This window comes from Zingiber officinale, chromosome 5A, assembly GCF_018446385.1.
Source record: "Zingiber officinale cultivar Zhangliang chromosome 5A, Zo_v1.1, whole genome shotgun sequence".
Classification (NCBI taxonomy): Eukaryota; Viridiplantae; Streptophyta; class Magnoliopsida; order Zingiberales; family Zingiberaceae; genus Zingiber; species Zingiber officinale.
Window position 1 is genome coordinate 6,599,193 of NC_055994.1, and position 26,228 is coordinate 6,625,420.

General features: G+C 35.0%; 2 protein-coding genes across 8 annotated transcripts; one reads left to right on the plus strand and one right to left on the minus strand.

The window, feature by feature from the left end:
- Window positions 1-2,537: 2,537 nt before the first annotated feature.
- LOC121979450 (pseudouridylate synthase 7 homolog) lies at window positions 2,538-21,641 on the plus strand. 7 transcript variants are annotated; one of them, XR_006111398.1, is made up of 21 exons: window positions 2,538-2,722; window positions 2,804-2,882; window positions 2,989-3,183; window positions 3,259-3,473; window positions 4,404-4,476; window positions 4,588-4,644; window positions 7,705-7,784; window positions 7,858-7,920; window positions 8,022-8,109; window positions 8,219-8,321; window positions 8,432-8,535; window positions 9,847-9,920; window positions 10,251-10,315; window positions 11,689-11,849; window positions 19,500-19,567; window positions 19,642-19,702; window positions 20,159-20,196; window positions 20,279-20,347; window positions 20,447-20,765; window positions 21,051-21,181; window positions 21,354-21,641. XR_006111398.1 is itself a non-coding variant. In XM_042531440.1 (20 exons), exons 1-20 carry the CDS (start codon window positions 2,637-2,639, stop codon window positions 21,093-21,095), a joined length of 2,043 nt encoding a protein of 680 aa, XP_042387374.1. In that variant the 5' UTR covers window positions 2,539-2,636; the 3' UTR covers window positions 21,096-21,641. The 7 variants fall into 7 exon arrangements, 2 of the variants coding, with proteins under 2 accessions (XP_042387374.1, XP_042387375.1); XR_006111396.1 differs by lacking the exon at window positions 19,500-19,567 and adding an exon at window positions 17,433-17,500 and having other exon boundaries at window positions 2,539-2,722; XR_006111397.1 differs by lacking the exon at window positions 19,500-19,567 and adding an exon at window positions 17,433-17,500 and having other exon boundaries at window positions 2,539-2,722; window positions 21,051-21,177.
- Window positions 21,642-23,085: 1,444 nt separating this feature from the next.
- LOC121979452 (autophagy-related protein 8C-like) lies at window positions 23,086-25,718 on the minus strand. The gene is made up of 6 exons (XM_042531442.1): window positions 25,573-25,718; window positions 25,406-25,453; window positions 24,192-24,247; window positions 24,064-24,116; window positions 23,348-23,466; window positions 23,086-23,270 (listed from the first exon to the last, which is right to left on the minus strand). The coding sequence occupies exons 2-6, from the start codon at window positions 25,440-25,442 to the stop codon at window positions 23,176-23,178; spliced, it is 360 nt and encodes a 119-aa protein (XP_042387376.1). The 5' UTR covers window positions 25,443-25,453; window positions 25,573-25,718; the 3' UTR covers window positions 23,086-23,175.
- Window positions 25,719-26,228: the final 510 nt, after the last annotated feature.

Sequence of the window (26,228 nt, forward strand, 5' to 3'; positions counted from 1 at the left end):
TGTCTAGTTTTTATTGATTTTATAATCTGTTTTATTTGTATGCAACTATACTAATACCAACTGAATCTGTTAAGTTCCATAGAAGAAATAGCAAGGTGTCGAGCCTTGACCAAAACTCTAGTTACACGGAAGGATTGTTTAAAAGACTTGTAGCATATCCTAGTGTAGGTGGATGTTCCATGTGCAATTATTCTTGGATCCGTCTCTACACCTCAACAACGCGGGCAGTCAAAGAAGATGTGTTGTATGTCTCCTCCTAATCTTCGCGCAAGGTGCATAAGGTGCAACTCCTGTCCTTGAGGTCTTCATGTCTGGCCCTCGTGGGTAATTTTCCATTCACCGCCATCCAGAATGTACAACTCAGCAAAACATGGAAGTAGTCAAAGAAGATGTGCTCCTACGTCTTCTCCTACTTGTTTTGCATAAGGTGTTCTTTTCATAAGGTGCAACTCTTGTCCTTGAGGTATTCTTGTCTGGCCCTCGTGGGTAATCTCCCATGCACCACCATTTAGAATGTTATCATGTGACTCGGCTATAGATAGCTCTTCAAGATTGTGCTGACCAACCCAAGGCTTCCTTGGACTTGACTGTCGGAATAAATCGTAAACCCTGCCAATCTCTCCGTCAAACCAAGTGACTCAGGGTCGACTTTAGACATAGGTCATTAAGATCTATGCCTTAGGGTCTATTATTTTTAATATATTAAATATATTTTTATGTGTTTTTTTAAAGAGAATGAAAAAGAATAGTGTCCATGTAATAAAATATTACACAATTTGATTCTCTAAAAATTGGGATTATTATTTTTAATATATTAAATATATTTTTATAATAGGACTCACATGATTAAAGATTTACATGATCTCAATATCAAATTAAAACTTTAGATTTCTTAAATATTTTATTACGATTCCAATGAATAGAGTTATAAAGGGATTCTGTTTTTTAACCAATTAAATTTATTTTTAATTATGGATGTAATTTTATAAGATCTAATTTATTAATCTTTAATATCTCTCAATTCTAGCTTTCTCTTATTACGTTTCTCTTGGGTGAATATGAATTAGAAAATTTTTATCTTATTCATGCAATATAAAATAAAAATATTAGTTTTTTTTAGTTCTCCCTCTTCCCCTTTCCCAACTCGCCCTCTCTGTGCTTCTTTTGCTCGTTGAGATGGGAAAAAAGAAACTATACTTTACACTAACACGTTGATCCAATTGGTACTGCTACTATGCTCCTTAATTAAATTCAAATATTAATGCATTCATCCATATTGTGTCTGATCCAAATAGAAGATTTTATTATTTCTGAGCAATAACGAGTTAGATACATTTACCATTTCATTTCCTTGCTGGACATTAAGTTTAACTTTAATTTACCGCCATATTCACATTTTAAAGTTAGATTCATTACCTTAATGGCTCCCTGGTGCTGATTTCATGAATATGGAGAGAGATAAATATATGTACATATACGTTAGGGACATGATGGGGTAAATTTCTGGTCGTCAGTTCTTAAAAATCGATCCTTGGTTATTACGCCAGAGATGCCATGCGTCAACCACATGTGCTATGTCCTACGAATGCTATATTCATATTTTTTTTTTAAATGTAGATCTTCTATATTAACGATTCCTTTAGTGCCGACTCCATAGATATAGAGAGAGATACATATAAGTACATAGATATTAGATGTATGCGTCCACTATTTGCGCTACGCCCCTGGGCCATATCCATATTTTAAGCATGGACTAAGAATGAATTAAGAATGATATTAGTATTTTGAGTTAACAGGGATCTTTATTTTAAGCTCCACATTTTACTATCTCAAACTCCAAATCTTACAAATAAGTCATGTATATTTTAGCAATTAGCAACTTATCAAATACAAATGATTAATTTAAATTTCATTATCAGAATTAAAAAAAATCAAATTAACCGTTAAAAAAATAAGAACCATTGTCATAACCCAATTAACAACCATTATCTGATTAAAATTGATAATCATAATTTACAAAGGAAGGCATTTCAATAAAATAATAAAAGTACCTTTGATACAAGTTATCATGTATAATTTTAATTAATATTATTTGATTCAACTTAATTAATATAATAAAAATTTATTTGTGTGAAGATTTTAATGATTAATCTAATTTAATATTTTACTATATTACCCTCAATTATAAAATCAATCGTACACATTATTTTTTTTTTCCATTTTTAAAATTTGTTTCCTTTCTTAAATTGTTTTCCTTTTTTTTAATTTTTTTTTACTTTTCTTGTTTTATGGTTTTTTATTTTTTTGCGTTTTAATTTTTTTTATTTTTAGGTTTTTTATTTTGTTTACATTTTATTATTTTTAAATTTTTTACGTTTTTTTATATTTTTATATGTTTTTATGTATTTTTAAAGTTTTTTTTATTTTTATTTTTTAATATTTTTTTATGTTTTTCGAGGATATTTTTGATAAAAAAATTCTGATAAAAGTATTTCTCGGTTTTAAAGAAAAACAGCTAATTCTACTTGTTGGTTACTCTCTGTCGACCCACTCGTCTACTCTCTTTTTATAGCAAACCCTAACAAACCCCAGGCTTTCCCTCGCCTACCCTGTTCCCTCCTGCTCACCTCCGCACCATGGCCAAATCGCTCGACGAGTCCGATGTCGGCATCTCGTGCTTCGTCTCCTCCCTTCCCGGCTTCCGCGGCATCCTGAAACAGAGGTCCTTACTCTCGCCTTCAAATTCTAACTGACTCCGACGCCTCCTATCTCATCCTTCCCTTGTTTTGGTCTGTCGGATTAGGTACTCTGACTTTATAGTAAACGAAGTAGATGTTGATGGCAATATTGTTCATCTCACCTCCTTTGATCTTCCCTTAGAGGTAGCATACGAGCTTCAATCGTGTTCCTGTTGCTTTATGTTTGTGTGCGTGTGTGTTTTCCCGGCATTTGATGGCTTGTTCGTTTTTCATTGAGCGATTTGCTTAGGATACGGAGGGCGAAGTTGAAGACAATGCTTGCTCGGACGACAAAGATTACACCTCAGTGATCGAATCGTTTCGATTGCTATGCGGTGAGGTGGATGCTGATGCATTGAAGGAATTTATTGCAAAAGTTTTGTCCTTGGAAAGAGATGTACCGCCTGTCATGCTTGCTCCAGATCCTGACAAGTCTCATCGAGCAGTTGGTTTCACAACTTCTACTCTCTCTTTTTTGTGGCAGGTGTTTTTTTTTTCTTATTGTTTTGTTGAATTTTAGGAAGTTCACAATTTCTTCAAGAAAAATTTCAAGTTTTTGGTCACGGATACTGTTGAAGAATCTGGAGAGAATTCAAAATACATAAGGGTGAGGCGCCGTTCAGGCAATGGAGGAGGCCCAAGCAAGAGAGGAATGAAAAGGAAAGATAAAGATGACAAACCATTTGATAGCCGAGGCTCTAAAAGTTGGCCCGAGCATCTTGGCAAGTTTCTAAGGTGCTCATCTATGTTCTCTTTTCAATTTATTTGATTTAAAAAGGGTTGCATACTTCATTTAAAATATCTCAGATAGGAATATGATCCTACAGTGTTTATATTGCAGTTTAATTCCCTCCCTTTACTGCAACCTTTACCAATCATCCAATTAATTCAGCTTAATCACTTCAAATGATTGCTGATAAAAGCAATGATAATATTTAAAAGTTTTGAATATATTAACACATCTGCAAGAGTATAAATGGAATTATTTCCATTTGAAGTTTTGGTATTGCCATTGTCACCAAACAATTATTATTTAGGATGAGCTGTATGTAGTTTTTTTATAAATTTGCAAGAGTGATCCATGCTTAATTATTGAAAGAGTAAAAATATAAAATATAAAACAGATATCTTTTTCCAAAAATATTCATTTATGATCTTTGCTTTAGTCATTTTCATTCTTGTTATGTATGTTTTTTGCAAATCTAATACAAAAGCAATAGAAAGTTTTTTTTTTACAACTGTATAAATATAAAATCTCGAATATTATCAATTTCCCGCTGAAAGTTATAAGTTACAAGATTTAAGTACTTTTTTTATACACATAATGCCTGTCTTTTTCTGTTTATCTCTTAGGTAAATGTTAATTAAGTCAACTAATAGACATAGGGCTTTGATTCCTAATATTGATTTTTATTTTATATAATTAGTTATTTTTCTACTAGGCTATGTAATCAATTCTTTCTTAGCCAAAATGTACCTTGCTTTCCTCTTAGTACTTCCTTTTTTATTTACATTTTATCTAGCTTTCCCACTTGTAGCTTGCAATTTTTTTTTCATGTGGTCATGGATACAGAGTTGATAAAGTCTAATATTAGCCATTCTTAGTTAGTTCTTTATACTTTCTATCATAAAAGTACAACAATATTTTGATTCTTGAACATTCAGGTTTAACCTTTATAAAGAGAACAAGGATACACAGGAGGCTCTAGGACTGATTGGAAAGATGCTGGGAGTCAATGTACATCACAAATTTAATAGACAACTTTATTTCCTTTTTCATTGTTTTCTCCTTCGGCAACACTTGATGCTATGTAATTTTTTCTGTATAACTGAGCATTATTCCTGACAGCAACGGTCATTTGGCTTTGCTGGTACAAAAGATAAACGGTCCGTGTCTACTCAGAGGGTATGAATTTCCTTTCGCAAAATGTAATTTGTATGCCACTTGGCCTAGTTCGTGTGCTTTTTATTGGAGTATGTTTCAATTTTGCTTTATAGTCCACTTGTAATTAATTGCCTTTTTATTCTTTGTTTGAGAATTATAGTTCTTTAAATAAGACCAAATTCATATCAAGAACAAAGTCTTTGTACTTTTGAATATTCAAAGGAAAAAGGTTATGATAGGACTCCTAAATAATTGTTGCCGTGAGTTAAAAAAAGGACTATCTAAGAGCATCTCCAGTGGGAGCTCCGAGCTCCCACTGGTTCGTCCTTCAAACGACGGAGCGACTCTCCGCATCAGTGTTTTTTTTTTATATTTGTTATTAAAAAAAATACACACATAGTAGGTTGAAGAAAAATTGAACGTTGAAGATAGACGTTAAACAACGACTAATTTGATAGTCGTTGTTCAACATTTATTTTTTTTAATTAAAAAAAATTCTATAAATACATCATGAACTCTTATCATCTCTTCATTCTCTATTTCTTTCATCCTTTCATTCTCTATTTGTATTCGAGATGGACGAAAATTTCAATACTTCTTTTATATATCTTTTGAATTCTTCAAATGTGGAAGAAAATACATCTTCTCAAAATACCTGCATTCCTCTAAACCATGATGCCCAATATCCTCAATTTTTCTCTCACACGCAATACCATTCAAATTTTCAAAATATTTCATATGTTCCACATGGTCTTCTAAATTTTCCAAATTTTCAAAGTTCTCAAAATCTTGCCCTTCCCCTTCAGAGTAACGCCACTCCAACTCCATTTGGTATGTATTCACGCCAAGATTGGTCAGCCATGAGCAACCAATTTGGGATGTCTTATTTGCCTTTCGTATTTTCACCTCCTCAACCATCAGCTATGTTTTCGAATAAAGCAAGAAGGGCTACTATCGACCCATCTATTAGCGACAAAGAACCTCTAACGCCATCGTCTGTTCCAACATCTTAGTGGCCACCACACTCATCAAAAGAGGAGTGTGAAGTTGAACCATAGAAAGATGATTCGAAATCAAGATTTTAGTCGCTTGATGAAGACATGGTCCTCGTGAAGTCATGGGCAACTATCAACACTGACACAGTCATTGGTCATGACGGGATCAAGGTTTTTGGAAACGTATAGTTGATTACTACAACAAGTATCGACCCATTGGAACTATGAAGAGAAGCTATCAGGTGCTAAAATCACATTACTATAAGTTTGCGCTGATGGTAAATGAATTTTCCACAACCTATAATAATTTGTATACTCATCGTCAAAGCGGATGGAGTGACAAGAATGTGTTGGAGAACACACTGAATATGTGGAAAGCCAATAATAAAAATAAGGATTTCAAGTATATGCATGTGTAGAGGGTTCTCAAAGAGTATGAGAAATATGCTCCACAATCAGTTGCTCATTCCTCTAACAAGAAGGCAAGGACATCCGAATTAGGTGGGAACACTTCAACATCAAATTCAAATCCAGATATGAGTGTTGATGTGGATAACTCTGAAGTGAAGCCTGCATTCGTCCGATAGGGCAAAAGACAGCGAAGAGAAAGGGCAAATCCATAGTCAGAGAATGCTACACAATGAAACAAATCCTCAACAAAGAATGACAAGATATTAAAGAATATCAAATGGAAAAAATGACTTTGCGAAAAGTTGAGATCTTTCATAAGGATTATGAAATTCTTATAAAGGATACTAGTGAGATGACACCAGGACAACTTTGAATACATGAAAAAAATAAACAGAGACATGGCCTGGGTAGATGTGTTTAAGTTTATTTTTATATATTATTATAATTTATGTATTTTTATTTGATGTATGGTAATATTTATGTATTTTTTAATTATTAATGTTATTCCCGGTGTTAGCAATTTATAGATTTATATTTTATAAAAATTTAATTATATATAAGGTAAAATATGAAGGAGAGAAAGAAATATATATAATGAAAATATGTGGGACCCCATGAAGGAGTTGTTGAGAGTTTTTTTTTTTTTTGATAGTGTAGAGAAATGGAGGGGTTTTTACTTTTGACGTGGTGTTGACATGACATTGAAGGAGCTTCTTGAGGGTATCCACGACGGTGGATGCTCTAATAATTATCCTGAAGAACTTTGTAATTCTAGGATTTGGTCTTAAATAAATAAATGAAAAATATTCTAATGTTTTAGAAGTAGAGCTTAATGGTTGAATGACTTCTGTGTAAACATGTCTTTTTTTGGCAGATGTAATTCATCATCATTCTTTAATTGTGTATTCCATTTATGGGCTTCAAAAGATTATCTTATGCTAATATGCTGGTTGTTCTTCATTGTGCTTATTAAATTACACATACATGTGAAATTCAAATCAAAAGTCCGAAATGTGTGGTTCACATATTAAATCATTAGACATTTCATGTATCAATTTTATTTGATTCAACAAAGTATAGGTCCACTCCTCTAACTTTATTTTATTTTCTAAGTATATCCATGTAACATGGCATATAACATGCCTTTGCATAAATATACTGTAGTATTGATTTCAATATTTATATGTATCATATGAAATATAATTCTTACTTATTTTGTTTAACAAGAGTGTAAATAATTAGTTGTAGAATAGGTACGTTTTTGACAATTATAGAAGATAATTCAAGTTTTATAACATATTATGTATTGTTCTGCTGTTCATGTAGTTTGGACTTGGGCATGAAAATGGAATGCACTACCAGTGTGCTTTCTGTATGAGCAGTCAATTTGTGTGTAATTTTTAAATCAGATTTTGTCTTATTGTTCAATTTGGTGATGTGTTTGTCCTTGAAGATAATCCATATAACTTAATGTAATACTAGTTCATTATATTTTAATAAATTTACAAATCTAAATTGTACCCTTGTTCAAGTTTATTAGTTGCCAGATTATGATTGCCTTGATGTTAGAAAAAAAAATTCTATCCATTTCAATAGATGTTATGCTAAAGCTTGAAGGTTGGATTTGAGTTTCTGAAACTGGTTGTGAATGCTCTAGAAAGTGCTATTGTTTTAGGTTACCATCTTCAAGCAGCGGGCAAAAAGGTTGTCTGAACTTAACAGCAGAATGTTTGGGATTAAAGTAGGAGATTTCTGGTAAGACAATCATGTTTTTTATTAATCAAGATTGTTTAAGTGCTGTCATTGTGAGACTGGTTATTTATCTTAGTTACGTGAATGAAGGGCTTGTTCTTGGTCAGCTTACTGGAAACCATTTCACAATTACTTTGAGGTACTATTGCTCCTTTACTGAAAGATTCTAGAGTTTTCTTTGTTAAAAAAAAAAATCAACAAGAACATGAGATCCAAACCTAATTTGCATATCTCCTTTAGAGGGATCTCTGCAGATTCTGAAGATATCATCAAGGAAGCCACAGATAGCTTATGGAGAAATGGGTTTATCAACTATTATGGTTTACAGGTAGCTTGTTCAAATTGACATATTACAGTGATTTACGATGGCTTTATTGAAATGCTTTAAGTGCTAAGCACTGGAATTCAACTTCATTGTACATTGTTAACTGTATCAGCGTTTTGGAAGTGGTTCAGTGCCAACTCATCTTGTTGGAGCAGCATTACTTAAGGGTGAGTGGAAAACTGCTGCTAGCTTGATCCTTGATCCTAGGGAGGGAGATATCCTTAAACTTCAATACCATTGTATTTGTATTATACAAGCAAACTTCTGAAGAGAACTTTGTTAATGCTATAATATGTTCTTTCTTCTTCCTTAACCTTGTTCAAACAACGCCCAATTGTAAGGGAGGCACGCGAATATTATAAAGAGCATGGTGATGTTGATTTAACTCTAAAGAAATTACCTCGCCATCTAGTTGCTGAGAGATCTATTGTGAGCTCCATAATTCTCTTGTTTAAATTGGTTTTCTGCCTTTATAAAATTCATATTGCTTTGTGCAATTCTAGATTTTTCTTAGTTTGACAATATACTGATAAGAAGTTAGATTCTTCTGTTTATTCATAAGTTGACATTGTTGACAAATAGTTTATACTACTCATTGTGGTATTGTGCTTTGGCAGTCATGTACTCTTATAAGGCATGTTACTTGGAAAATCTCCAAGATGCCATCTTACACCAACTTACCGTGGTATGTTTGTTTATGTATAGGCATGTTGCATAAGTTAACAATGCTAGCATTTCAAGTATATCAATAGAGGTGCCTACTTTGGTCCCAATTGGTAACATGAAGAATTTTTGTCAGTTGTACTAGTTTGGTATTGCTGCATTGTTATTAATTTATTATCTTGGATACATCTTTGAAGCTCCAGGAGCATAATATTTTGAAGACACAAAATCAATTTCAGACACACTGTACATTTTAAGGACTGTGCCACTAGAATCTTGACAAACTTTTCTGTACCTATAGGGGGTCCTGTGCCCTTTAGGATCATGGAAGAATTTTCTGATTAATCTGTTTTTCTCCATGACCTGTAATTTTAGTTTTGCTTTCATCATGGAGATCAGAAGAGTTAACTTTACTTTTTCTAATGGTATATGTAGTTTACCATTTCTTCCAGTTAAACTTTTTTCTGCTGCCCTATACCTTTTGAGTATCTTAACTTTATAAAGTCATATTTTGAACTTTCAGATTTGTATTACTATCAAAACTCTGTAGGCGGTACATTGTCTGTATAACTTCCTCTAGTTTCTCTCCTTTGTTATTTATTTTTCAGATTGAATACTTAGTGTCTTTCATCCTTAGTTGGGTCATAAGTTTACTGTATATAGCTCTACAAAGCTAGTTTTAGTACATGTAAATATGATAATATATCACTCGCTAACTTTGTCTTACATTTGAATTAATACACCACACTTTAAATATTGATTTGAACCTTAAAACACTCTGGTCTGTGTCTGCAATAGCTTACAAACTGCTAGACATTACAATTTTATGATGTCATTGATTGCTTATTATTGGAGTTTGATATTGCTAAATTAATGAATGCTGTTCTTTCACTTGTAACATGGAATCATTTTTATGAATTTCACATGTATATTTCAAATATATTTTTCTATTTCTTTGATGAACTTGATATATTAGATGATTTGCATTGCACGCTCCAGCCATCTGATTGAAAATATAAGCATGCTTGAGTGTTTTTAATGTGCCAAATTGACTTGTTTTGCTTTTATTTTTGACAGCTTCAATGTTTGAAGAAATTCCCTGGAAACTATCTGCAAGCATTAAAGACTATACCTAGAACATTGAGGATGATGTATGTGTTCAATCCTAAAATGTTTTGTTTATTTAGTTTTCCCAAGAAGTTCCTTGGTGCTCATGATAAAATATAGGCCATAATATATAGTTATAGACCACCTTTTGTTCGAGTTATCAAGTAGACAACCTTTAGTCCAAGGTTCTCACTGTTGATTCAAACTTCAATCATCTATAATCTGTGATTTATATATATTAAAAAAAATTTACAACAACAATCCCGAAAGATGAATTGCTTTATAATTTTTCCCCAGAGTTATTTAATATACTTGTTCATTTGGATTAATTTTTACATGTTTATAACTGTTAGTAAGACATTACATTTTTGTAGGTATGTGCATAGCTACCAAAGCTATCTATGGAATCATGCAGCTAGCATGAGGGTGCAAAAATATGGTATGTTGTGAATCTCTGATGATGTCAACTTCACGGTCAGTTCTATGGGTTTAAGCTAGTTCATTAGATAATTGATCTGAATTGTTGACTTTTGTTTATTGCTTTAGTTAAATGATTATCGACAGATCTACCAACTGTCAACAGGCTTGCCATTGTGGACAATGTTTGTGCAGAATAACAAAGATTTAAATACGTTTCTGTCTCACCCAAAATGTGATGCAATTTTTCCACTTGAACATTGAGATTGATACCTACATTGAAACAGTGCTGTCATTTCTGATGTGGTGGAATCTGTTTGGGAACATTCAATGAGTGTGCATGTTAGGGGAGCAGACAGGAAGAAAAGGTTAATGTTGGAGATGTGATGATCAGCAAGGAGGAAGGGCAGGCTAGCATTGAGGATGGTTTGCATGCATGCATATGAGGAAGAACAGGCAAGAAGGGCTAGTGAGCGTCAAGAGGGGGTGGACTAGAAGATTTAGGTCTTCTTCCTCTTCATGTGTTCTCCCTTCTCTTATCTTGTTCCTCTTCCTCCTCGTCCCAGTTGGTGCCATTTTGCACCATCTTTGGCACACTGTACTCCAGTCAGCACTGAAACTTGATCATTCTGTGCAGCCACCATAACTGACATCTAAACCAATATTTTTGACCTTGAAAAGTAAGATATATGTTCATTTGACTTGAGGAAATGATTTAACTATTTATTGGTTCCTTAAGTATGTAAGCAACTAGGAACCTTCATACATTTGGTATTGAAGGCTTCAGCCACATTATCGACTTTAGGTAGGTGGATTTCTGAAATCTCATTCTTCTTTTCTAATTTCTTTGCATCATAAAGTATCCTAATTTTGTCAGCCGCGGTCTATACTTCCTTGATTGAACTAGTGAATTTTTTTATGGTAAATTTGAATTAACATGTTATGGAAAATCAAATCCAACACGAGCTTTGGCCTTTGGCATTGCTGTCTCATATGTTTATGGCATATTCTATCCCAGATGTTAGCTAATTTTGCAATTGTTCTATCGCTTAATAATCGTTGAAGATGTTATGCCATCATAATAAATAATCATTCAGAAGCTCTGTAAATGTTAGCTTAAAGTCCACCCATATAATCTACCTATCTAGTTTAGACATTAACATTATTTTTGAAGAAAATGACTAACTGAATTTTTAAGAAGCAAATTGAATATCCTAGAGAGTCCACTGCTGCTGGACTGAATGTTCAAAATTATGCTGCTTATAAAGCAATACAGCATGTTATATTTTAATAACATTCCTTCTATGCCACCATATTCTGTGATAACCATCAACTGTTGAAAATAATGTGGTATTTCTGTGCATCTAATTTTCAAGTCTTCATCCTTTATGACAGGCATTTCACAAGTTGTACTTGGTGACCTTGTGCTCTGTAAAGAAGTTTTGCCTACAGTTTGTGACAGTTCAGAACATGAAGATGATTTTAACGATGGAGATAATTCTTTGTTGGATTTGTCTGATGAACTACCTTCAGAAGAAAATGTTCAGTTTGTAAAAGTAAGTAAAAATTCTGATTATTATCTACTACAAATTATTAAATATTATCTCTTCTTGCCATTGTTTTAAGTTGTGGGGATGAGCATGTGCATAGAGAGATGGAATCTTTCAGCACATTTTTACTGCAGGGAGGTACTAGAGAGGTGCATTAGTGACTTTCATTATCCTAACTGTGGATGTTGGATGTGAATACATGGATTAGCTCATAATCTATACCTATCATTTCTGGACCACTTTAAAACAGTGTTATTTTCTCTTTTGCTCTTGGTTGGTCCAATGGATACTTCCTCCACCTTTTCATTCTCACTTTCTTCCTCTACCTCTGCCATTGTTCCTGCTCCTCAAGTTTTGAAAAGGAGTACAACAAGAATAACTATAACAAGAATAGCTATGGTCCCTCTTGCTAGTTCCTCCCTTGTGGTTAGGGTTAGTCACTGATTGTGATGTTTGACAAATGATTAACTTATTGCTTATTGTATTTGATGAGCTATTTGATTTTTTTTTGGATAAGTAAAATTTTATATATAGCACTAACAAAGTGTACAATAAGCAGACTTTAATAGCGTCTCATGATTGACAAAGTGTCATATCAGTATACTCCTAAGACTAGAATACATGAATTTGCACACTTCTAAAAATCTTCACGCAAGCTAATTGCATCTCAAAGAAATTATTATTTCTTGCTCTCCACATAGTGGATCAAAGAAGACAAGGCAAGATGTCGGGTCTTTGTCAACCTTCGACTCCCACAATAGTATCTCCCAAAGACTCTCAATGTCTTCCAGTAGATAGACATCTCCTGCTGCATGTGTTGCCAATCCCGGATCCTACGACTCCAGTACCTGCACTGTTGATCCTCCATGTAATCTTGTTTGTCTCTTGTGGGAAGATGCCTCTTTGCCAACATTGTGACTGCATGACTCGGCTATAAGTAGGTCTTGTTCGGGTCCATGTCTTCTTAGGACTAGGATGTCTAAAGAAGTCATATGCCCGAGTCACCCTGCCATCTTGAGCAAACCACTTTGCTAGTTTTTGTCCAGCAGCTTCCGGGGAGTTGGCAGCCAATAATAGAAGATTTCGTATCTGCAATAGGCGCTTGATTAGAGGGGAATTTGAATGGATGACCTCCTATGTCCATATATCTACACGCCTCAAGTAAATGATGCACACACTTTATCCACAACACATCCTCCTTAGCTTGTATCTACTACAGTACTTTTGCCAAAAGGGCTAAGTTCCAAGCTTGTAAATCATGAAATCCCAAGCCACCTTCCTCTTTAGGTTTGCACATATCTGCCCATGACACTGGTGGATGCTTTGATATCCACATAAACGATCTACAAATGTTGTAAATATGATCAATGATGCCTAGTGGTTGTGGTAGGATAGATACCATAAACACTCCACTCCCTGTAGGACAGAAGTAATTAGTTGCGCCTTGCCTGCACAAGATAGCATCTTCTTCGACCAAGCATTTATCTGTTGGACTAAAAATCAGGTAGTGGGCTATAATACGAAATCCGAAGACACTCTACTGCTAATGGAATCCCAAAATATCTGAAGGGCATAATGCCCTCTTGAAAGCCCATGATGGAAAGCAGCCGCCTACGAGTCATGTCATCAACTCCGGTTAGGTAAATACATGACTTCAGTATATTAACCTGAAGCCCTGTTGTCTCTCCATACTATTATAAGCAAGTATTCATTGCGGTAACTGAAGCTTCATCACTTCTATTGAATAGAAGTAGATCATCCGCGTAGGCCAGACACTTAGGGCGGAAACGGAAGCCCAATCCTATAGTGCACTTTTGTATTTGTCTCCCCAAAATCTCTATACAAATGCCAAATAAATAGGGTGACAATGGGTCCCTCTAGATCCTCTGAAGAGTCCAAAAGATCCTCCGTTAATAGCTACTGAAACTAAGATTGTAGTCACACACTCCATAATCCATACAACAAACTGTTTCGGCTAGTTCAACCCAATAAATGCCTCATGTAAGAAATCCCAATGTACTGAGTCGAAAGCCTTTTGAAGGTCAATCTTCATAATGCTCGTTGGTGAAACGTGTTTCCTATTGTATTTTTGAAAAAGCTTATGGGCGAGGTGGATATTATCTGTGATGATGCGACCTTATACAAATGTTACCTATGATTGATGTAAGATATGGTCCAATGTGGTCGATAGTCTGCTTGCCAGAAGCTTAGAAAGAACCTTGTAAAACATTGTACAATTGGTCTGTAATCTAGTCTGGATCAGGCTTAGAACTCGAAAATGGTTATCAAGCTTGATGAACCTAAGGACAGTCCTCCATATATTGTGATTGTTTGATGTACTTTTGGTTTTGTTTATGGTAGAATCATCATATTAAATCTAGTTTTTCGATAGAGCTGATATTTAGAGTGCTTCGGCAATTATGCATATGGAGACTTAGAGATACTTTTGAGTCGCCTCAAGTTAGATGCATATGATGCATGATGGATATTTTAAATCTTTCATTGTGTAATCATTTTTCAAATTAATGAAGATTCTTATTTAAAAAATATATATTATAACTGTGATGTCTAATAATTAACTTGGCCAAGAGATCCATGTTTCTTGGTTCCACCATAAATGGTTCAAGGAAAAGAAATAATAATAAAAGTTGTTTCTAGAATGAAGATTTGTGCAAAGGGCAATTTATAGAGTTCAAGAGGATTGGAGGGGCGTATATCATTTATCTTGATCAATACCCCTAGATCACAAAAAAGCAATATTGATGCTTCTAAATTGTAAATTCAAAACAAACAAAAGATTAAAAAAACTATTTTGTGCCTACTTTTGGGTGGGGAATTTTTAAGGTATAAATTTGTTCATCCTTGCCATGAGGTCAATCAAAATGTAATAAAATATGCCATACATCTATTAGATGAACATCGTAACCATTTAAAATCTAGCATAACCAATTCAATCAACACTTTGAAATCTAGAGACAGCGGAAGCCAACATTGAAAGTTTGAGACGAATATAGCAAGTGTGAAAGAAATGGTAGAATCTAGAATCATCAAAATTCATCCAATAACACAAGCATAACACGTTTCACCAAACTATAAAGAGTTACCCCAACTTCAACATAATGCTTCCCACTTAGCATCGTAATGTAACTCAGCACATTGTAATGCAACTTGTCAAATATATATGATGCCACAGCCCAAAAATGTTGTACCTAACACAGTCATTGATCCATTAATTGTGTGTACTCAGAGTTCTTGCAATTGTATCAATAAGTGAAACTCTTGGTCCATAGTATAATCACAAGGGCTTGAATGCCTTCAGCATTAATTCTCAACATAATCACGTTGGCTAAAGGCCAACATAATGTTGTCATCTTCAATCTGACATGATATTTCATTTTTTGATCACTAATTCCTGTTTACAGCTAGCATGAATATACTTGTATATCATTTTACACTTAATCTTGCAAATAATAAGAATTATAAGCTTAGTGAGCATGAATCAACTCTATACACATCAAGGATTGGAAGAACTGACCTGTGAAACATCTCAATTCGCTTGCCGACTGACATATTTGCCCACTTGATGACAATCCACAATGTGATCACCACTTCGATGGTTTTGTAAAGTTCGGCAAGCTTCTATAGGTTGTTCGTGATGCAATTGATGACTTCTTGGAGGCTTCTGTGACATTGACTCATACTTCACATGTGGCTTTCATGACTTCTGAGACTTCGCGTGAGGCTTCTATGACGCTGCCTCCTATTGCAACAACTTGTGTAAGATTTCAATGATTTCTAAGACTTTACACTAGGCTTCCATGAGGCTCGGTCATTGACGACAACAAGAGAAGGCTTGAGAGAGACGATCGCAACGAGGTTAGGGTTGTCTCTTATTTCTCTTCCTTTTCTCTGCTCCATTTCCTTCCTCTCATCGGTATCTTCAGCACCAAGGTTATGGCTGGGTTTCAACTGCAATCAACCCAACACACATATGGCTCAGATCCTATTCAATATGCTTCAAGACTCTGACTCAACATCCTGGTTAGGCTGCATTGGGTACACGAATTGCATACAATCTCTCTTAGTCTCAGCTCAAATCATTGCTCCTGTGTATCCGTATAAATGCTACACCACTCATTTACAGTGAAGGCAGAATAAAAGTGATCTTGACTGATCCATCACTATTTCTCACAAAGATCACTCGAGATTCCACAACCTTGATACTCCAACATTCTAGAGATCCTTCTGTTGTCTGTTGTTGGTAACATAAAGCAAGGAGAAAGAATGAAATCATGCAAAGTGGATAAAGCTAGACCTCCCTTCACTGAAGACCACCTTAAACATTCCATCTTCTAGCACTATATGCTTCATAGATCCAATACTAATTGATAAAGTGCTCATCACCATTGGCGAAGAAGGGCTCACAAGTGACATCTGCCTCAACAATATCAAAGTCTTCCCTTGTAGTTATTGCTTTTCCACTAGTTGAAGGATGTGGGATGCCAAGAAAAGTTTGTGCCTTGGATTTTCTGCCATCCAGATCTGCAAGTCATCTAAGGGATCATCACTGTCCAATTAGATTCAAGGAGTAGTTGGTCATTTAAGATGGAAAGACATGATAGAAGAGGGCATATTGGGGAGGATCCAGATCTCCAATTCATTCTTGCCTTGAAATCCAATTCAAATGAACCATCTTGCTTCAACAAAATCAGCTTCTTCAATCTGAGTGTATCTGGCTCAAACCAAATCAGATTGACTTATACTTGATGAAGCTATGGTTTTATCTCATTTCTGTCCATATCGAACTGAAACTCAAATCCAACTCACTAGAATGCTATTAAACCCTAATAAACTTTTAAGGTACTAATTAATTCTTTAAGGCTCATTTCAAATTTAATTTATCATAATTAAATCATGGATATAACCAGAATTCTACGTCAACCTTTTAAACAGTGTTATATTTTTTGCTTAAGTTGGAAACTCAAAAGACCTCATGGGCATTTCTATTTTCATAGCTATGCAACTTAGCTTGAGCCTTCTCTCGTGCTCGTCAAAACCTACATGAACTTGAAAAGTTTGAAGACACATTAGATTGTTTGTATCTTCAAATATAAAAAAAGAACTAGGTTTATGGAATTCAACATTAATCAAGCTTACAGAAATGTAACTATTGGAACAGCTACATTTTTTGCTTATATCTTCAAGGATTATGAAACGACCAATGTCCTGAAAAGGTTGATGGATGTATTAGACCTTGACAAACAACAATAAGTGTCGGAGGGTCTCCAAATTGTTGGGACAAACACAGTTCGTTGAAGATTATAAAGGTTTCTATTCTAACCAATGCACTGCTAATGGATATTTTGCTTTCCATAAAATGGATAACATCACTAAAAGGTTACTAATGATGGTAGACTAACATGCTATTGGATTTAATGCCATTAGTTAATGTGATTGCTGTGTAACAAAAACTCGGTCTTCAGACTTCATCGCTTCATGAGGCAAAAGTAAACATAAATTATTGTAAATGAAAGGCTGAACATCTGTGTCTATGTTGATTCACATGCACTGAAAACATGGTTATTGCAGGCTGTTGATTCCGAAGATCTTCTTAAAGGACACTACACATTTGAGGATGTTGTACTTCCATTGCCTGGGTAACAAACATTGATCACCACTTCGATGGTTTTGTAAAGTTCGGCAAACTTCTATAGGTTGTTCGTGATGCAATCGATGACTTCTCGGAGGCTTCTGTGACATTGACTCATACTTCACATGTGGCTTTCATGACTTCTGAGACTTTGCGTGAGGCTTCTATGATGCTGCCTCCTATTGCAACAACTTGTGTAAGATTTCAATGATTTCTAAGACTTTACACTAGGCTTCCATGAGGCTCGGTCATTGACGACAACAAGAGAAGGCTTGAGAGAGACGATCGCAATGAGGTTAGGGTTGTCTCTTATTTCTCTTCCTTTTCTCTGCTCCATTTCCTTCCTCTCATCGGTATCTTCAGCACCAAGGTTATGGCTGGGTTTCAACTGCAATCAACCCAACACACATATGGCTTAGATCCTATTCTATATGCTTCAAAACTCTGACTCAACATCCTGGTTAGGCTGCATTGGGTACACGAATTGCATACAATCTCTCTCAGTCTCAGCTCAAATCATTGCTCCTGTGTATCCGTATAAATGCTACACCACTCATTTACAGTGAAGGCAGAATAAAAGTGATCTTCACTGATCCATCCCTATTTCTCACAAGATCACTCGAGATTCCACAACCTTGATACTCCAACATTCTAGAGATCCTTCTGTTGTCTGTTGTTGGTAACATAAAGCAAGGAGAAAGAATGAAATCATGCAAAGTGGATAAAGCTAAACCTCCCTTCACTGAAGACCACCTTAAACATTCCATCTTCTAGCACTATATGCTTCATATATCCAATACTAATCGATAAAGTGCTCATCAACATTGGCGAAGAAGGGCTCACAAGTGACATCTGCCTCAACAATATCAAAGTCTTCCCTTGTAGTTATTGCTTTTCCACTAGTTGAAGGATGTGGGATGCCACGAAAAGTTTGTGCCTTGGATTTTCTGCCATTCAGATCTGCAAGTTATCTAAGGGATCATCACTGTCCAATCAGATTCAAGGAGTAGTTGGTCATTTAAGATGGAAAGACATGATAGAAGAGGGCATATTGGGGAGGGTCCAGATCTCCAATTCATTCTCGCCTTGAAATCCAATTCAAATGAACCATCTTGCTTCAACAAAATCAGCTTCTTCAATCTGAGTGTATCTGGTTCAAACCAAATCAGATTGACTTATACTTGATGAAGCTATGGTTTTATCTCATTTCTGTCCATATCGAACTGAAACTCAAATCCAACTCACTAGAATGCTATTAAACCCTAATAAAACTTTTAAGGTACTAATTAATTCTTTAAGGCTCATTTCAAATTTAATTTATCATAATTAAATCATGGATATAACCAGAATTCTACGTCAACCTTTTAAACAGTGTTATATTTTTTGCTTAAGTTGGAAACTCAAAAGACCTCATGGGCATTTCTATTTCATAGCTATGCAACTTAGCTTGAGCCTTCTCTCGTGCTCGTCAAAACCTCCATGAACTTGAAAAGTTTGAAGACACATTAGATTGTTTGTATCTTCAAATATAAAAAAGAACTAGGTTTATGGAATTCGACATTAATCAAGCTTACAGAAATGTAACTATAAGAACAGCTACATTTTTTGCTTATATCTTCAAGGATTATGAAACGACCAATGTCCTGAAAAGGTTGATGGATGTATTAGACCTTGACAAACAACAATAAGTGTCGGAGGGTCTCCAAATTGTTGGGACAAACACAGTTCGTTGAAGATTATAAAGGTTTCTATTCTAACCAATGCACTGCTAATGGATATTTTGCTTTCCATAAAATGGATAACATCACTAAAAGGTTACTAATGATGGTAGACTAACATGCTATTGGATTTAATGCCATTAGTTAATGTGATTGCTGTGTAACAAAAACTAGGTCTTCAGACTTAATCGCTTCATGAGGCAAAAGTAAACATAAATTATTGTAAATGAAAGGCTGAACATCTGTGTCTATGTTGATTCACATGCACTGAAAACATGGTTATTGCAGGCTGTTGATTCCGAAGATCTTCTTAAAGGACACTACACATTTGAGGATGTTGTACTTCCATTGCCTGGGTAACAAACATTTGAACTCAGTTTCGTTTGCGTAGAAGTTTATCCTTATTGTTAACTAAGTTCTTCTATTGCAGTTCAAGAATTAGATATCCAACAAATGATATTGCTAATGTATATCATGATTTGGCTAAAAAGGTAGGCGCTAACACTTCATTTTAGTTAAGTTAAAAGCTAAGCAGTTTCCTTATGGAGGGGACACCCCTAGGAGAAATAATATGTATCAAATAGTACTTTTTCACCGGTTTAATTTGTGCATTGGTCCACACAATTTTCTCTTTTCTTTGTTTTTTCCAAGCTCCTTTAAGTGCCTGCTTCTATTGTTGTTTGTATTGGTCTATCAATTTCTCATTATCATTGCTTGCTTGCATTATGTACTCCCAATTAAATAGCTGGGGAAAGCAGAATCTAAGATCAAATATTACCTCAATGTTTGTTAAACATAAATCTCCAACAACTATGAACATTCTTGTTGGCAATAAAACATTAATAACACGGAAAATTTTCAATTCTGAAATCAGAGAAAATTCTAAAGCACTCCCCTTCCATCAGTCACTATTTATTTTTTTAATATATATTTGGATTATTGCTCAGGATGGAATCAGTTTGACAGAAGGTGTTCATGGTGCCAAGTAAGTGAAAGCTCCCCTCCAATTACTTTTATAATAACTTTAAGATAAATCTGTAGTTATTTTGTTTTTTTTTTGTTTTCAGGGAATTCTCAATTTCTAGTATGAAGGGAGCTTATAGACAAGTGTTCCAGCGCCCTATAGATTTTGTATGGTATGCGAGTTAATGTAGATTTCTCATTGCAGTTAGTCATCTATTTCACAAAATATTGCTTAGAAAAATATATTGAGAGCTTTTCTTTCTATGAACTAGGGAACTGGTGGATTACACAAATGATAATTTGCCCCTAGCAGAGACTGATTTGGATATCTTGGAGAAAGCTGCTAACATGACACAGAATGAAGTACATGTTGATGGAATATGTAGCAGCCAAATTAAAACCTCCGATACAGAGAATTCGATTGGCACGCACTTGGATGAGGATAGCAATGAGAATCCATTATCAACAATTGAGACCATCAACAGTTCTGATATTCTATCAAAGAAGCAAGCTCTGAAGATGGCATTTACCCTTCCAACTTCATGTTATGCCACAATGGCCATAAGAGAGATACTAAAATCTTCAACCTCGGTATGCACTCACTTTTATTTTCACTGATTATACATATGTACATTCCGGTGTGTGTATAAACTAACATTTTGTTTGAGTTGTGAATTTTGTTTTTATCATTAATTATTCTTTTGGTCTCAAGCATTCTATCATGGATGATAGTCCAATTTAACGTGTTAACTCATGAAGTTTATTGTGAGAGGAACGTACAACGTTTGCTGAGTTGCAATTAGTTTAGAATTGAGTAGGCAATTTTTTTATGCTACATGTCCTGTGTATTGATATTTTTTTTTCTGCTTTGATCAGAGTTGGATGTCCCGTCTGTGCAGGTTTCTTATCATAAAGCACTAAACAATTGACTCTATGGCGAGTAAAAGTCCCATTGTTGGAAATCGAGCTACATTAACCTTTCTTTTTGAACTGTGCAGCTGAAGTAGGTCTCTTCCTTGCATAACTTCATTATTTTCCGCACACAGCTGTGGTTTAAATAAATTGGTTATTTGAATGTGTCGCGATAATGTTTTCATATGGTTTCTCTGCTGTTGGAAATGGCAATTTAGTTACTTCTCTACATCATAGTTACCTAACACTGACTCCCTACTTTCTTAGGCAGTGGGAACTTAAACAAAATCAGTAGATTCAACTTTATCTGCTAAATTCTACTTGGCTCTGCTGGGTTCTTACGACAAATGACAATTTGATTGAATACAAGGCAGCAACCATGAAGTTATTCTTTCTGGAAGTCTCTGTTTGAATGTTTTTCACTCACCAGACTAAGTTCTGTTCTAGCAATTTATTTGCTCAATTGGTCAAGATATTTATTTAGAAAGCAAAACGACACTTGTATTAATATTTTTTTTGGGGGTAAAACAATATAGAACTTGATAGATGAAGCAATTCTTAGTGAGCTGTAATGATGATTGGTTTAGTTGTTTGACTCGTCCTTCAATTAGGTGAACAAAAAAAGGTTATGAATATTTATCAAATCATTTGCTTTTAATAAATTAAATATATTTTTAAAAGATATTTTTAAATATTTATTTTATTTGTCTTTTAAACTTTAAAATTTTACCTTTAAACTTTAAAAGGTCAACTTCATGTGGCACCTTAATACTTTTGTTTGGTAAGTGCAGGGTTCGAGTCTCAGATTGTGGATCGCCTGTGTGTTCCTCCCGTTATGTGCTTAAGTACTCTTGATAAATCTCTGTTTATAGAGATGGGCCGGAGGCCGTTGTGAATTGGTGGTGAAATAGCCTTCCACCTAAGAGTCATTTGGTGGTGAAATATCCTTCCGCCTAAGAGTCATTTGGTATCGTAATTTATCTCCTTTTATTTTATTATGGGACTAATGAGAGGTGTTTGGGGTGAGTAAAATTAGATGATAAATATTATAAAACTAAACCTCCTTTCATCTCGTTGTGAGACCGACAATGAGGGACGTTTGAAGAGAGCGAAATCACTTTTTTGCTTCGTTAATACATTCATTATCAAAACAAGAATCTAAGAAAATGGATGATCAATATTGTACAGCCAAACCTCTCTTCATCATGTTGTTGTGTGTGTACAATGAGGGGAGTAGGTGAATTCATCTTTTTTACTTCATTAACACATTCATTATCAATCTTTTTACTTCATTAACACATTCATTATCAAAGCAAAAATGACGTTGCTCACCTCAAATGACTAGTATCATCGGTCTTTTAATAAGATATCAACAGATGAATCACAAAGAATATTTTGTCCTACAAAATAGCATTTACATGAAAATATCACACATAATACGATATTTTATATCAGTTGAGAATTAACTCAAGGTCTATTAATATATTCAATAACAAAAAATAATAATAATAATAATAGAGCACAAATTCTCTGGACCGTAATTTAAGATCCACAAGATGAACCATTACATCCATTGATTGATGGGGATGGATCCCGCCTATTCAACCAATCAACTTGTGTGATCCATCCTATGGATCACAAATTACGATCCAGAACATTTTGATTGTAATAAATGAGCACAAATCCTCTGGACCATAATTTATGTTTCAGAGGATGAACCACTACATCCCTTGGTTGATAGGGATAGATTCTACCTATTAAATAGATGAGATCAATCCCTATTAATCAATCAACTTGTGTGGCCCATCCTCTAGATCACAGATTGCGGTCCAAAGAATAATAAATGAGCACAAATCCTCTTGACCGCAATTTACGATCCAGAAGATGGACCACACAAGTTGATTGATTGATGGGGATAGATCCTACCTATTAATCAACTTGTGTGATCCATCCTGCTGTAATAAATGAGCACAAATCCAAATATCGTAAAGCCAAATCGTTAGGAATCCAATTGATAACGGTATCATAGATAGGATATAATTAATGCACACGTTTTCAGATCTTATTTACAGAATAGACCATGTTGTGCTCACAAAGAGCCAAATGTGTTCTCTCCACTGTAAGTCATGTAAAGGAAACCATCCTCGTCTTTATTCTCCTCATAGATCGCAGACATCATAGCAGCTGCGACAAGAATCTTTCATCAATATCTACATCGCCGAACAACTAACTTCATTGCTTTTACTTCATAGTATTCTTACCCGTGGGCGGCAGGGAATTCTTCACAAAGATGAAAATTGCCTTCTCGGCGCTGAGCTTGATCCTCTTGCGTACCACGTAAACAAACTGCCCGACTGTGAGATCAGCAGGAACCAGATACCTGATGGAGTTATTTACCAATTTGTATTACAAGATACAGCAAAGCAACCACGGTGGCATACTCCTAAGAGGATTAAAGGATTAAAAACTCTACTAACTAGTAATAACAAGAGGTAACACATGTGGTCCTTTTATCACGTTTGGTAATCAATCTAGCATTGTTTTTTGCTTGCAACATGAGTGAAAATAAAATCATCCAGTTGTTAAGAAAATGTATCAATAGATGGAATCAACAAAATGCCATAATTTCAATGTAGATATTCATTTATTAGCTTCACATAGTAAAAAGAGATGGAACATTTTGCTCAATGGAAGCAAATGATTCATTTCTTTGAAAGGACTTAAAGGTGTGGACTTTCCATATTGAGATATGATAGAAAAGATGATTACATATGTGATTGAAAACAAGAAAGTGCTCCATAAAATAATAAAACAGTCACATGTAGTTAACATCATGAAGGGAAACCTTTAAAAACACACATCTGTTCCAAAATAATGTTGCTTGACAGATAAATGAATAAATAATAAAGCAAGCAAATAGGTAAAAGTTTGTATTTGCTATCAAAATCCTAGGAAGCATGTGTTAGAAATAACTAACTTCTTTTTGTCAATGTCTGGTATGTCACTTCTCTCAGCTTTCTCCACAATCACCTGTAGCATACAAACAAATAGCATGAGACAGTGGCAACTACTACTATTTTTAAAAAATTAACATGGATTACTTACAGGAATTCTATCAGGGTATTTCTCCCTGATACGAGCAGCCTCTGCTTGCCTCCTTTCTGCAGAAGTGAATATATAGGCAAACTTGAGACCCTCAATCAAAATTTAAAGCATTACGCTGAATTATAGTGGATATCCTTGTGTTTCTAAAAAAATTTGGCAGTCAAGTTTGAACCTAGTCTATTCATATGCTGGACTAATCAACAAATTGTAGATAACCAGATAAAAAGTCATGTTAATGATGGAGAAATGACCAAATAAAAATATAGCATTAAATGCAAAACTTAGTAGACAGCTATAGGGATCACCAACAAAGCCCCAAAAATATAGATCGAGTGATTTAAAAATTTTCGCTGCAATTGTTAGTCTGGGAGAGAGTTGTACGCAGATTTAAAATAGAGGCGCTAGTATTTGTGTTCATAAACCAAATCAAAAAAAGGATAGTCAAAAGAACAATGTTCTGCATCAAATGAACCATCAAAATGTAAAATTTTATGTAGATCATCTTCGAAATGAAATTTAGTAAGTAGTAGAAGATGATTATAATACCATCCTAAAGCAACAACCAGTAATTGAAGAGAATGTTATACACTGGCAAGTCTTCATCTAGAAAGACCAAACATTTGTCTCAGATATGAGCATAGAACAATCCAAATCGAGTTTGGAAACCTTTAAAACCCAAATTTACTGCCAAAGATCCGTCAGACTCTAAAACTCGAGCAAAGTTAAGAACTGATTGGTCTTCGACAGACCTACAAGATGTTAGACACTGGCAAGTCTTCATCTAGAAAGACCAAACATTTGTCTCAGATATGAGCATAGAACAATCCAAATCGAGTTTGGAAACCTTTAAAACCCAAATTTACTGCCAAAGATCCGTCAGACTCTAAAACTCGAGCAAAGTTAAGAACTGATTGGTCTTCGACAGACCTACAATCTCAGTCTCCCCTCCCCAGAGAAAATACGCTAGTTAAAACAGGATCCGCGCTCATGCATGAATAGCACGGCCCCAATCTATTATCTATATCAACAACAAGACTATATGAATTCATCTCATTCGCAATCTTACTAAAGTCAGTTTCTGAATAATTTCAAGCCAGATTCAATCGAATGAATCCCGGTGTCGGATTCTCATCCTCCTTCGATCTATCCAAATCCTAAATAAATCAAACGCATTTATTGAATGGAAGAAGAGGGGGGAAAGTAAGGGCACGAACCGAGGGGATGCTCCAACTTGAAGCAACTCTTCGACATGGTTCTTCGACCTGCCATTCCACAAACAAACAGCCATCATCGCCGTCGAGTCCACGACAAATGAAAGCGAGAAAGAAAGACAAAAAAAAAAAAAAACAAGATCCGATTTTCATCAATCGAGAACGCGAACCGGAAAATTGCGCGATGAAGATGACAAAGACCTCGAACCGATCGATCGATCGAAAGAGGAACGGAAGTTCGGGAGCTGGGGAAGAGGAAGAGACGTCTTATGATGGACGAGGACGGGGATGAACTGGCCCTTTATTGTAAGGAAACCCGTTCACGTAACCCAACGAATTAATCGCATTATAGCAAGCGGATCCCACACGTTTGTCCAATAAAAAAAGGGTACAGAATGGGTAGCGTAAGCAGAGAACCGTGGTTCTCGGGAAAACTCCGGCTGTGGGTTTAGATTAGGGTAAAAGAACTAGTGTACGATACAAATTGTTATTCTCACCCAACTTCTTGCTTATCCCAGTGGGGGCCACCGTAGCGTCTAAATGTAGGAGTTTAGGATCTGTGTAACCGAGTTAGGGCCAGCACAGCGTCTACAAATTCGGACAAAAATGAAAGGGCACGGGAGAAACATCCTCTGTTTTTTTTTAAAAAAAAAAATAAAATAAAAATAAATGTACGATAATTTAATTTAAAAAATATTCATAATTCAACACTATGGTAAAAAATTACCGAATAAATTTAACTTTTTACATGTAAAAGCTACTGGTTAATTTCTATATGGGGAAAACTTAATAGGTAGTAACTATACGCTGCACAAATTACATGCTA